General features: G+C 47.4%; 2 protein-coding genes across 3 annotated transcripts in view; both read left to right on the forward strand.

Moving 5' to 3' along the window:
* Positions 1 to 5917, forward strand: part of prkn (parkin RBR E3 ubiquitin protein ligase) — a 38174-nt gene extending 32257 nt beyond the window's left edge. Inside the window, exons 8-12 of one of the 2 annotated variants that reach the window (XM_084709982.1) lie at positions 1191 to 1252; positions 2388 to 2537; positions 4838 to 4924; positions 5370 to 5487; positions 5670 to 5917. In XM_084709982.1, the coding sequence (XP_084566108.1) occupies positions 1191 to 1252; positions 2388 to 2537; positions 4838 to 4924; positions 5370 to 5487; positions 5670 to 5779 (527 nt within the window). In that variant the 3' untranslated portion in view covers positions 5780 to 5917. The remainder of the gene's footprint in view (positions 1 to 1190; positions 1253 to 2387; positions 2538 to 4837; positions 4925 to 5369; positions 5488 to 5669) is intronic. The other variant, XM_084709981.1, reaches the window with a different exon arrangement.
* Positions 5918 to 6985: 1068 nt separating this feature from the next.
* On the forward strand, positions 6986 to 13392 carry LOC146268309 (uncharacterized). Its single transcript, XM_084709442.1, has 21 exons — positions 6986 to 7069; positions 7251 to 7386; positions 7655 to 7791; positions 7993 to 8079; positions 8193 to 8343; positions 8458 to 8619; positions 8723 to 8832; positions 8979 to 9102; positions 9199 to 9227; positions 9355 to 9446; positions 9677 to 9788; positions 9875 to 10045; positions 10145 to 10215; positions 10335 to 10502; positions 10960 to 11078; positions 11264 to 11468; positions 11844 to 12051; positions 12160 to 12245; positions 12346 to 12506; positions 12887 to 12968; positions 13081 to 13392. The coding sequence occupies exons 1-21, from the start codon at positions 6986 to 6988 to the stop codon at positions 13157 to 13159; spliced, it is 2574 nt and encodes an 857-aa protein (XP_084565568.1). The 3' UTR covers positions 13160 to 13392.
* Positions 13393 to 13560: the final 168 nt, after the last annotated feature.

A 13560-nucleotide genomic window follows, 5' to 3' on the forward strand; every position in this document is an offset into this window, starting at 1 on the left:
AGACACTGCCTCACTATGATTTTGGTTTCTATCTCTATCTGTTTATCTGCTCTTTCACACACACACAAACACCACTGGCTCAGATGAAGTGCCTGGCCCCCACAGCTGGGATCAGCCTCCTCCATGGACAGGCAGCAGGATTCGCTGACAGTGGTGCGGGTGTGCACATATATCACAGGCAGAGAAGCACACCTCTGGTCACTGGCGTCCTAGGTGATTATAGTTTCATATCTGTTCCATCTCCAACTCTTCCTGGCTCACACACCTGTGTGTGTTTGTGTGTGTGTGTGTTTGTGCCTGTGTACATCTGTGTGTGAGCTGTGTGTTTAGGGCTTGAACGTTCGCCCATAGTTGGCATCCGAACATGGCCTGTATTGGCTCCCTCAGGTGTAACCTAACCTAGCAATGCCTGCTGCCCAAACCCGTTCATTCTTTTGGGAGCATGGGTAACAGTGCAGGCAGGTTCAGGGATGGGCAGATTGGGGGATGAGAGGATGAGTGTGTGCTGTCAGATGTAGCTGAGAGCAGTCATCGTCAGCCTCCATGGACATCATTGCTGCGTGGTTTCCAGGACACACATTTGGTCCAAAGCACCCAGTTTACCTGCAGTAGGGGCTATATCGTTATCCCCATGCTTGTTAAAAGAGAGCAGAGAATCTACACGCCTGTGGAGTCACACACACACACACACAGTGTTGTTTACGTGCACACACAAATATGCTTTGGCCATTTTCTGTGTGATCATCTGGTGTATATTCAACAGGGATAGGGCTTTCTCTCTGCCCCGATTCAAGAGGTTCTGTTGAGGACCTTTTTGACACAACTTGTCATTAATGCGCTCATTTGGTCCTCATTGAATCTCAGGGATCGCTGTGTGACCGTGCAGGGTATGCTGGCTGAAGGGTCTCTTCAGGACACCTGCATGGAACAGCCCTAATTACACTTGGTTGTTAGCGAATAGGAATCACATGTAGAAAAGTGTTTGTTTTTCTCTATTATGATTATGTTGGAGGACACATTTGACCCAAATGACACCTTTCTCTCTCTGTCTCTCTCCCTCTCTCTCTGTCTCTCTCTGTCTCTCTCTCTATGTCTCTCTCTCTGTCTTTCGTTCTTTCCTATTTTGGTTTCTCTCTCTCTCTCTCACTTTTACTCTCTCTGTCTCACTGTTTACGTCTCTCTCTCACCAGCTGGTTGTCCTGACTCTCTCATTCTGGAGGTTCATCATTTCCGTGTCCTGGGTGATGAGCAGGTGAGTCATTACGACACAGCACAGCAGGGACCTTTGGGAAATCTGTCTCAGGTCTGCTTTTCACACATTGTCAGATCTGACAGGCCTTTAATTGGTGCATCTGGTGTCAAGACACACTCCCCAACAACCTTGCTCCCCCCAGATGTGACACCTACAACTTCACCTCCCACTAGACACAGACGCACACACACACACAGGCACACACACACAGGAGTTCTCTGACCTCTCTCTACTAAGTGGCCCGGGGGCTTTCTTGGGTCTTTCCTACCTTCAGGACCCCTCAATCCATAATCCCAGTAGAAGGAGTGTCCTTTGAAGTTGTTCTTGCAGGCAACAGTTTCAAGACTTCTCCAGTCAAAATTAGTCACTCACTTGAATTGAAGAACTAGACCGATAGACAGCCAATCCCCAACACCATTTAGTTATCCTTACTTCCTGTCACTTCCAGTTATGGCAGCCTCTGCTCACTGTACAGCTTGCAGTTCCTCACTCTCAACTGTGCCATTTCAAGCCCTCTGCTGCTTTCTACCGCTTCTACAAAGTTGGTAATTCACCGAGAACTAAAAGCATGCTATCTTTGCATGAGTCATTGGCAAAGTGATATATTGAATGCCAAACAAGAGGGAATGCGCGTGTGTGCACCCATAGGGCTATCGCTCAGTCTAGCGCTTCACTCTGAAAGCTTAAGTGCTCTGAACTCCACGGTTCAAGCGGCCCCAGAGCCAGCTCTTTATACACACGTGTGACTGAGCCATGCATTAATGAAGTCAATTAGCCCTGTCGTTCACCGAAGCTGTGTGAACAGGACCCTGGCTCCCGTCAGAACACACACTGTGCCCGTTTGGTCTGTGCGGGTGAACACGAGCGTTTTGGTATCCATTTCTGTCCCTCCGTATTGGCCTTGGCCCATTGTCACCCTCCGTTCAGTGTCATAAAGAACAGACATGGAGATGTGTTTTTAACACGGTTCCTAGAAATGAACCATATCCAAATGGCCACTCGTTCAGCATATTGTGGCGGTGATTAAGGAAATGTGGGAGAAGAATGAAAATGTACTCCCAGAAGTGAGCCGTGCTCTTCTGTGTCTTTGACTCCACCCCCCCCCCCCCCACCCCCCACCCCCCACCACCTCCAGTATGACCGCTACCAACGCTACGCAGCTGAGGAGTGTTTGCTCCAGATGGGCGGGGTCCTGTGCCCCGCCCCGGGCTGTGGGGCGGGCTTGCTGCCCGAGGAGGACAGGAGGATGATCCAGTGTCAGCTTAGCAACGGCCTGGGCTGTGGGGTGAGACACACACACACACACACACACACACACACACACACGCTCCTTACACTCTGCCTGCACATTCTAAGTGGTGAATGTTCACCTGTATGGCCCAGAAAACAAACTTAAAAGATGATGGCTCACTGCACACCAGTTTCAGATCCGTGACCCCTGACCCCAACCTGTCTCTCTGGAATAGTTTTTTCTTCTTTTTTTTCCCCATGGGCTACGCCTCCTCACTGCCCCGCCATCATCTGAATGTGCACCACACGCCGAGCACAATTAATATGTAATTACGACACAATTTACGTGATGTTGCTTAATTAGCCAGTCGATTAAAGATTAGGGTGCAGTTCATCAGCCATTAGTGCTGACTGATTGCATGTTTGCGAACATAAACATCATCATTACAGAGATGACAGAATGGGGGAGCTTTTGCAGGAGTCCTCTCTCACCTCCACTGCCTGTGTCAGCACGCATACAGCGAGCGGGGCAAACAGTGGTGCTGGTAGACAAACACACACATTCGCACACACTCACAGGGAAAGTCTCAAAAAGACATTGTGAAGAAGTGCTGAAGTGTTTTTCCTTCCTGTGGTTCCTCGTTCTTGCGGGTGTGTGCACTGCTGCCCTATCACAAGGTTGGTTTAGAAGAGTGTCCCTGCCATGGAGTCCAGCAGGGCATTCTAACAGAACTGTGAACGGGGTGTGTGTGTGTGTGTGTGTGCGTGTTTTCAAGTCCACCCAAAAGGCCTGGGGGAAGCAGATAAAGAGTTTATAGGTATCCTGGTGCCTCTGTCGAGGAGGGGACGATCACACACACACCCCCCTGATGCTGCTGGCTAGGAGATGATGAGGGCTAGACGTGCTCGGGGCTTACGGACACCACTGAGACAGGTCCTCTAACACACTCCTCCAGAACCCCAGTGTGTTTTATGTTCTCTCCGGGCGGCCTTTTGTGAGCAGGCTTTAGGAGCCCCCGTCACATGGGCAGAGCTGGGACGAGCCTCGCTAGGACGACTGGGCCGTTTGCGTGTGCGCGTGTCCAACGTTTGGGGGGGGGGGGGGCTCTTTGTGCGTCACCAGAGAGCTGTCACGGAGAAGTCTCCTCTGTCAGATCCGGTTGACACCTTCAAACTTGCTACTGTACTTCCCTCCGCTCAAAATGTGTGTGCGTGTTTGTGTGTGTGTGTGTGATTAGCTTTTGTCTGAATTACAGTATCAGTGCTCATATCCAAATGTGTGTGTGTGTGTGCGCGCGTGTGTGTTTGCCCTCTGAGTGTGCTGTCTGAGGTGCTATAATGTGTTGTGTTGCTCAGTGGAGGGAGGCAAGGGGAAATGGGTTTATCAGACAGCAGAGCCCTGCTGCAACCTCTGGTCCACCTTCTCATGCGTCTTCCACGCTCCACTGGACATTGCCGCCTCTCGTCCTGCCGTGCCACCCGCACACTGGTCCAGCTCTCTCTCTCTCTCACTCACGCACACACACACACTGTCTCTCATCCGCAGTTGGCCCAGATAGAATGCACGCACACGCTCGCCATCAGCCTTAGTTTGCCCAGACACGCACACAGACACAGGCCGCACTGGGGTGGCGCAGGCTGGCAGTGAGCAGACACCTCGTCAGGCCTGGCTGCATGTTTGGCATAGATGTGGCTGTGACGGCGATGAAGTCCATATATGACAACCTCTGGACAAGGAGGTTACGGTGTTGAAGAAAGAGAAGTTTGCAGCCCCAAAATGTTTGACGGAAGCACATCTGAAGTGTGTGTGTGTGAATGTGTGGTGGGGGGGGAAACAAAGGGAGGGAAGAAAGTGGCTGTCAGAAGTGCTCCTCTCATCAGTAGGTGCCACGCAGGAGTCGAGAGAAACAAAGAGGAATGTGTCACCAAGACCCTGAGAGAGACGTGTGCTATCTGTCACACTTAAAACCAGGAGATAGAAGAGAGAGAGGAGAGAGAAATACAACAAGCCCCTTCCCCTCTCAACCCCTCCACTTCAAAATTCCCCTTTTCTTTGATGAAGTGCAGAATCACTGTTGCGCTTCAAACGATGCTGGCAAGCTTTCAAAAAAAACCTAAAGCAGTTCCACCATCCCTCTGGTAGTAAGGTATGGTTCCCAATCTCTCTGCTTGAGGTTGTGGGCGACGTGCTATCTGGTTAGGGAGTGTGGAGAGAGAGCTCCACCAAGCGGTTGGATTTGGAAAACAATGTGCATCTTGAGGGAAATGGGAACAGACATCAATTGAACGAGTGGGCAGAGTGGCTCAATGTGTCTTAAGACAACATCAGACAGTGTGTTGTGTGTTCTTTTGCAGTTTGTGTTTTGTCGTGACTGCAAGGAGGAGTTTCACGACGGGGCGTGTCGAGTGAGGTCAGCTCCTGTCTCGGGTGGGGCCCTGCAGGTAACCCAACCAATGAGCTGTGTCGCTCATGTGTCTCCACTGCCCCCTATAGGCTACCCACATGATGCCACAGATGAAATGATAAGAAAGCGTACTGTAAATGATAAGTATGTAAATCATGTTTGTGAAGGGAAAACCCCAAACACAACAAGGCAACCACTGTTATGTATGAATGTACTGACCTTAATGTTTGTGCTTTAGAAACCTTTTGCATATTGAATGTCATAAACTACAGTCTAGAGGACTCCTGTCGTCACAACGTTTTAAAATGTACATGTATTGGTTTAGTGGGGAGAAAATGCCAATAAAAATGTTTGACAAAGACAGTTTACATCCTTCCTCCTCTCTGTCTTTCCTCCTGCCTGTTTCACCCTGTCTGTCTGTCTGTCTGTCTGTCTGTCTGTCTGTTTCACCCCCATCTGTATGTGTGTGTGTTTCTCCTCAGGGTTACGTGCTGGATGAGGAGGCAGCAGCGAGGGCCCGTTGGGAGCAGGCCTCCCAGGAGACCATAGAGGAGACCACCCGTCCGTGTCCTGCCTGCAAGGTCCCTGTGGAGAAGAATGGTACACCCCGCTTCCTTTCATTCACTCTCTCCGCTTCTCTGTATCACCCTTGATCTACTGCACCGCACTCTCACCACTTCCCACACATCTTTTTTTTTTCTTCCCTTCATCTCTTTCCTCTGTAATCCAGTCCATAACTGCTGGTCTGTGACCAATGCTCTGTTTGTTTTCTGCACCTGCAGGTGGCTGTATGCACATGGTGTGTCCCCGTGCCCAGTGTAAGTTTGAGTGGTGCTGGCTGTGTCGTGTGGAGTGGAACAGGGAGTGCATGGGCAACCACTGGTTTGGCTGACTCAAGAATGGATCTTTGGGAAGGTTGTTGTTTCTCGGGAAACTCAAATCGTCCGATGTAACACTACTCGCTTGTGCGCGCACAATACTTAGTGTTGTAAAAGTCACAATAAAGCTGTGTGTCCTGACCTATCAGAAACACTTGTAGCCGTGATGTCATTTGCATTCAGTCACTCAACTGTCAGCCAACTGGAAGGGAACAATGACATGGATGTTCTCGTGTCACACACACAGTCATTTCATTTGTCAACTAAAAGGTCTCTCTGTCATTTGTGCATATCACACGTCATGTAACATTTAACAGGGACTCAAGACTTCTTGCTTATTGATAACTTTGGTAACTTTGGAGTCTGGGCTTTGTGGATCGACTGTGACCTATTTCTGTTTGATCTTCCATGCCTGTTCTGGAATGTTTGAGTCTCCACCCTCATGATTATCATGGATGGTAAACAAGCTGCCTCTCAATGATAGGATATCCATGACCATGGCAACTCCATTTTGACAATCAGTGACTACCTGGACTCGTCTATTTGGCCCAAACTGGCTGATGTCATTTTAGATAAAGACACCTGATTATATAAGCCTATATGGAGGACAGTTTGATAAGTAATCTGTGATGGCAGGTACTGACATGAAGAGGTTGTTTGTCAAGAGTGAATTCACATGTAAACTAGTGTGCATACTTGTTCCTTTGTGTGTTCTTGTACTCTGATTGGCCCCCATCGGTACACCCTGAGCACATGTTAGCAGATAAAGAGTATCATAAACATACTTATACACTCTGGTTAATGTGGTAACAGCTCCAGCACTCTTCAACCTCAGGAGATAACGTTTGTTGCTTTTGGTATGATTGCTCTTTAGCTTTATGAGATCATTGTCATAAAGGCAGTTGCTTACCAGAGACGCGTGCTTTAGGTACAGAAGTTTACAGGCACTGGGCTGTTTGGGACAGGTTTTCACTTCTCACAAACAACAAGGAAAGCTACACAGGGTTTGGGGCCCGACTGAAGACCTTCCTCACACCCCTTCCCTTTTTAAGACAACACACTCACTAACTGGATCACACACTCGTCGTGGAGTCTTTGTTTTTGAATGTTGTCTTTGGAGTGGGGAGCTGCTCTCTTATGCTAGCACCAACAAGCTAACCTTGAGCAGTGCTAGAACGGTACTGGGTTCTGGCATACCAAGGCCTGGTGTGGACTACAGGATGAAGAAACAGAACCGGGTCAATCCCACTGGCCAGGACAACCCAGGATTGGAGATGGAGATGACTGACACAGTAACCAACATGGTGAGAGATAAAAACAGGACTGAAAACTCTAATCAATTCCTACAGTGTGTATAGTTTTCACAGAACATTTGTAGAAATGTGATGCAGGTTATTTACATCCCATCTATTGTGTAGCATCTGTGGATTGTCACTAACCAGCTGTAACGTGTGTGTGTGTGTGTGTGTGTGGGTGTGAGTGCAGTCAGTTCGCTCACTGGCTCCTCAGACCTCCAGGACCTCCGTGTCTCAGGCTGTGAGGTCAGCAGCCCAGTGGGCATCGTACACCTGCAGCCGCTGGAAACGAGCTGCACGCCAGTGTATGAGAAAAAAAACAACAGGTACTGGAACTACCTCCTGACACACACACACACACACACACTCAGCACTGTCCCAATGAACAACCTGTAGTCATGTAGAAGCAGTCCCTTTAGATAACCCAACACAGGATGTGTAGATAACTTCCAAATACACATGCCCATACATGTATTTTTCATCATTACTGAGTTAGTTTGTCATCATCCACCCCTTCATCTGCCACAGTTGATCTATTTTGTCAGGGCTTTACAATGTTCCCCTATTGATAGAGTACTATATTTCTGAATAAAGGGGAGTTCTTGGACAGCAAATACAAAGGCTTGGCTTGGGATAATGATTGTGTGGATGGTGACAAGAGCCAAGACCCTAGCAGAAGACTATTGGACCATTTCAGAGTATTGGCTGTCAATGACCAGGACACTGATGAGGTGAGACTTAAGTCACCAGTTGAAAGTTCATACTTTTATGGGAATGTATGTGTTTGAGAGTACTGTGTGTGTCATACATGTATTGTTCCTCTTGCTTTGTGATAGCACCAAAAGCTACTGGAATGTATAATGTACCAGGCAGGAATCAAGACCAACATGATTCAGATCTGTGCTTGTGCCCATGTGTGTTTGTGTTCCTAGGTAGACCTTCAGTATCTGGACAGTGTGATCTGTGACGGAGCTGATCCCAACACTGTGGACAGATATGGACAAACTGCCCTGCACGAGGTAGGAATGAAGCCAACCATCTTTAAAATCGCTGTTCCTAGTGTACATTGGCTTTTGTTGTGGCCCGTGAACATGGTCACCTGCTGTGTGTGTGTGTGTGTGTGTGTGTGTAGATTTCGAGGGCCTGGAATGTGGATGTGATGCGTTTCTTCCTCGAGAGAGGGGCTGATATCCAGCATCCTGACTCCTATGGGGTCACTCCCCTGCATGTCGCTGCAGCCCTGGACTACGAGGACATGATCTACTTCCTGTTGGAGAGGAAAGGTACCCGTGTGTGTGTGAGAGCAAGACAGCAAAGTCGGAGAGAGACAGAGGGAGATTTGCTGACAAAGAGCTCAGTTTTAAGTAGAACCCCCCCACCCCCCTTCCCCCTCTAAGCTGACATAGGGGCTCGAACCACCCAGGACCAACAGACACCCCTGCACTACGCTGCCAAGAACGATGCTGTGGGGGCCATCCGACTGCTGCTGCAGCATGGAGCAGACCTCTGTGCCCGTGACTATAAACAGAGGACAGCTCTACAACTGGCTGCCAACCTAGGTATCTCCAGTAGTTGAGCTCGAAGTGAAGTATGAAAGGTATTATTGTCATACCCTAATAATAAATGTTTTTGTTGTTTATGTTATGTTCCGTGTGTGTACAGACCGCAGTGAAGCAGCGAGGACTCTCGTGGAGCTGGGAGCAGATGCTGGTGTGATGGACTCTGATGGACAGCTCTGTATCAGTGCCATGATTGTCCGGATGACCCCAGTGGTGCGTGAGGATTCCACTGTGTTAGGAGTACTCCTACATTGATATAGTTTGATTCATTTGTATGGTTGTTCATTTCTGGGGTTGATTTAGTTTAATACTGTAGCTTTGCTGACTTGGCTGTTGATTTGGCCCCTTATTCTCATCAGGCTAACGTAGCAATGAACCAGTTCCATGTGACGGACCGCATGACCCGCCAGCAATTCTACCACCTCCACCTACTGGAGCCTGAACCGCCCTGCAAACAGAATCCACCGGGCACAGGATCGGGAGGTGCCGTACATTGTCCACACCAGAGCTACAACTGTGAATACGTCACACACTGACCGGTCTATCCTCACCTTTTTGCATCTTTGTTTTGCCTTTCAGAGATTGTCACCAGAGAGCCTTCCTCACCAGTAAGATCGTATTCATACACACTGAAAGTACCAATGTGTTATGCAAGTCATTACACATCATGCACGCTGCTTTATGTTGGTGACTGCATGTCTTGGCCTGATGTGTCCTCTGTCTGAACGGTGGCAGCTGGAGTTTATAGTTCACCAGGGGAAGCTGGACCTGATCATGCACCCTGTGGTTCTAAAGCTCATCGACGTCAAGTGGAACCTTTACGGAAGGTCAGATCTCCCTTTCAGATCCCTGAATGTATACCGTCCCTCCTCTCCAACCCTCCTCCAATTCAAATTCCCTCCTCACTGACTCCAGTGGGTGCAGGACGTGTACGTTTCCCCTCAGATTAGGCTGGCAAGACCTGACTGAGAGAGCAAAGCAGAAAGCCCAAACAGCTGAAACATACTGTATCTGTAGACACAGACTGCCTGGCTCAGTAGAGCTGCTGTTTCTGCAGGTTAGGAGCTTGGATCCTCCTCCTCCTGAATTTCTTCTTCATCGTTGCCTGGACAACCGTGGCCATTTCTGTGTCTGTTACCCATGGGGACCAGGCTTACATTTTTCCTGAGGTAAGAAGAAGAAAACAACATTTACATGAAATATGTAGTAATACCATCGGGCTTACTCTTTCTCGCCCACACGCTTCCCTCGGTAGGACTGGTGGCGTGTGCTAGTGGTGGTGGTGGCGCTGGTGCTGACCATAGAGGAGGTGGGTAGGGAGGTGGTTGAGTTGCTACGCTCCAGAAGGAAGCTGCGGAGGTGGCAGAGGTGGGCTCAACGTCGCATTGAAGATGACATCCGCTGCATGCACCCAATGTGGCCAGAGGTACACGACATGACAGCATGTTCACCAAACGACAAATGAAATGCGCGACATAACAACAGAGCAGATTCTTCATCCTTTTTTTGTGTCCCTGTTCCAAAGGAGAAACTTTTCCTCGAAGAGCAGAAGAAATACATACTTAAGATGAAAGGCAACTACTCAAAAGACCTCTGGTACATATTTGCGTGACCTGCTTTTTACGAGCCCATTGCATAACCTGAGAAGTGCATGAGAAGTGCTGAGAAGTTACATTGAGTGAAGATTTATAAAGGTGCCTCAACCCTTTTACCAGGAACATATTTGATTGGTTGGTGTACACTCTGTTGATCACGGTGTTTGGAATCCACGTGGCAGACATCTTCCTGGTGTCTGACACTCTGAGAGCCGTCAGCCTCCGTCTCTTCGCTGTGGTCATCATTTTCCTCTGGCTCCGACTAATGAAGCATGTGAGAGCGTTCAGGTAACTCCCCCCACTTTAGAGGGCCTCCATCTTAACACCTGGCGGCTGCCTTCGTTTGCCGCAGGAGCGTGGGCTTTGAATAGGGCTTCTCAGGCGTGATCAGAGCACCTGGCTGGTGTACCAGATAGGCTGTGAGGGGACTAGACCCATTCTCAGGTTCCTCAAAAACACGTAAATAATAGACTGCCCCAGGTACCCCCCACCTGCTCGGTAACTTACATTTCCATGCCAACAGCAGGCATATGTAAGGTAACCATGGCAACAAGGGAAGTGGAGCAGCTAGACCCCCAATATGGTCAATCAGACCCTCAAGTAAAATAGAAAAAAGATTACTGTTTCACAATTGCATGATATATACCAATTCATTTATACCGTACAACCTAGTCGAGTAGCAGATTTCACAGTTCTGAAATCCCCGGATAATGATCATTTCCACCTCATGTCTGTGCTCATGCAGGGTGATGGGGCCTTTCATTGTCATGCTGGGCAAGATTGTGGGGGATGTGCTCCGCTTCCTTTTCCTCTACGCGGAGATCTTCATCCCTTACGCCTGTGCCTTCTGGATCATCTTTGGCGGTACGAGGGACAACATCAGCAAGATGTGCCATGTACAAAACTGACTTTACATATACCATAGATTTATTGCACACCCTACTTGGTTGATAAACCTGTTCACCCATCCACCCAACTGCTCACTTAAAATGACTCCAGCATAGTGGAGCATTATCTGTGAGATTGTGTCGTCTCCTCTCTCTTCCCAGGCCTTGCATCAGTGCCCAGTATGAAAACGGTGCCCCAGCTCCTATACAGCCTCTATCGCATCACTCTTGTGGATGAGTACGAGTTTGATGCCATGGTGGCGGTAGACTCCATCATGGCCCACCTCCTCTGTGGCACTTTCCTGGCCTTGTCCTCCATCTTGTGTGTCAACTTGATGATTGCCCTGCTGTCAGACACCTTTCAAAGGTTTGAGGGTGTTTCCATCATGGGTACTTCACCATTCTGTTTAGTCTTTAGCAATCTGAGTATAGTAGATGAAAATGCTACCCCTTGTCTATGACTTTGTTTTTCAAGTTGTGTATGTATGTATGTATGTATGTATGTATGTATGTATGTATGTATGTATGTATGTATGTATGTATGTATGTATGTATGTATGTATGTATGTATGTATGTATGTATGTATGTATGTATGTATGTATGTATGTATGTATGTATGTATGTATGTATGTATGTATGTATGTATGTATGTATGTATGTATGTATGTATGTATGTATGTATGTATGTATGTATATGTGTGCGTGTGTGTGTGTGTGTGTGCGTGCGCATGGGTGTATCAGGGTGTATGACAATGCGCTGGCCAATGCTGTGATGCAGCAAGCAGCTATCATCTTGCAAGTAGAGGAGTCCATGCCCCACCTCCGTCGTTTCTATGACAACCAGCACATCCACCGGCACTGCGCTCCTCTGGGGGAGTTCTACGACGATGACATCAGCACCGACCCACAACAACATGAGGAGATGAACACTCTTACTGCTCAAATCAAGGTCACACATTTAGGGCAATTATCCCTTAATGAATCTCTGCCTGTGTGGTTTAGAGGTATGGATGGTGTATTTGTAACCCTATTCCTTGAATATTCCTCCCTACTAAAGGAAACCCTGGATGAGTATATTAACATCCAAAAGAATGCCAAAACCGTGGATCAAGGAAAGCCTAATGAAGACGGCAGAGACTCAAAGTAAGACCAAGTTCCACATGCGACCACACAGTATCATGGGGGCTGTAGTCTTTTTCACCACTGCCAACCACACAGACTAGTCATCCTCTGTGTCCTCCAGAGGGAGGCACTCTCCATCCCCTATTGATGCACAAGGGGAACAGCTCCACACACTGCAGAAGCTCCAGACCCAGCAGAACCAGGACCTCAGGGCTCTCAGGGCTGACATGAAGGAGCTGCAGGCCCTGATCCAGCTTCTGGTCCAGTCCAAGTCCAGCTCATGTCAGTATGTCAGGTTACTGGGACTATTGACAATGGCCGGGTTTCCCAGATTCGTTAAGAAGCTCTTAACGCTAAGAGCTTCTTAAGAACGTTCGAAAAGCACCCTAGAACGCTCTTAGAACATTCTTGAGAAGCTCTTAGCGTTAAGAGCTTCTAACGAATCTGGGAAACCAGGCCAATGTGGTTTAGTCAGTCCAACACACAAGTTAAAGAACTAATCCAAGCAACAACAAAAATTGCTACTAACCAAACATCAAATCAAAGAAAAACATTTTTGTAAACAAGTGGCACAGCTCTCATTCCGAGAGAAATATTCTTTGAATGTTGTGTGTGGTGAAATGTTAGCATGTGGTGACTGTGTCAACTGTTCTTGTCTGCAGGTGAGAGTTGTGGTTCAAAGGAACAATCCAGAGAAAGTGTTGGATCCGAAACAGCAAAGGAAGTTAAGGACTTATCACAGAGGTATTGACCTACAATAAACACAATGTATGTATGTCAATTGCAAAATTGAGACCAAATTGAAACAATTGGGGAGAAATATATATTTATTTATTTTCTCTCTGTATGCCTCCAGTCCTTCAGAAGCTCAACAGTTTGAAGACTCCTCAGTGCAAAATACCACAGGACCAATGCATACAGATGAGACTGTTTAACATCTTTCAGTTTGTTGTGTTTTATAGTGGCATTATATGATTTACTACACAACTCTATGATGTGTAGAATACCTGTCAGATAAAAATAAATTATTTGTCCTTTTAATGTTATCCTATATTATATCAAAACAATCAAATATTAGTTGTATGTCTTTGATGAATTCAAAGTATCCAATAATCTCATGACTGTGTCATGATTGTGTAGTGTAAATAAAAAAAATGTGAAGCACGTTTTTCGTCAATTACGTCATTTGAATACCATAATGTACGTCAAACGTCAGTGTATTAAGTAGTCCTATAATATCGGCATTTTGCAAAAATTATAAAGACGTATCAATTGGATTTCATTATGATTACTTCAAAGCTAAAATTATCCAAATTAAATTGCTATTCACTGGAGA

This window comes from Hypomesus nipponensis, chromosome 11, assembly GCF_054491055.1.
Source record: "Hypomesus nipponensis isolate SF chromosome 11, ASM5449105v1, whole genome shotgun sequence".
Taxonomy (NCBI): domain Eukaryota; kingdom Metazoa; phylum Chordata; class Actinopteri; order Osmeriformes; family Osmeridae; genus Hypomesus; species Hypomesus nipponensis.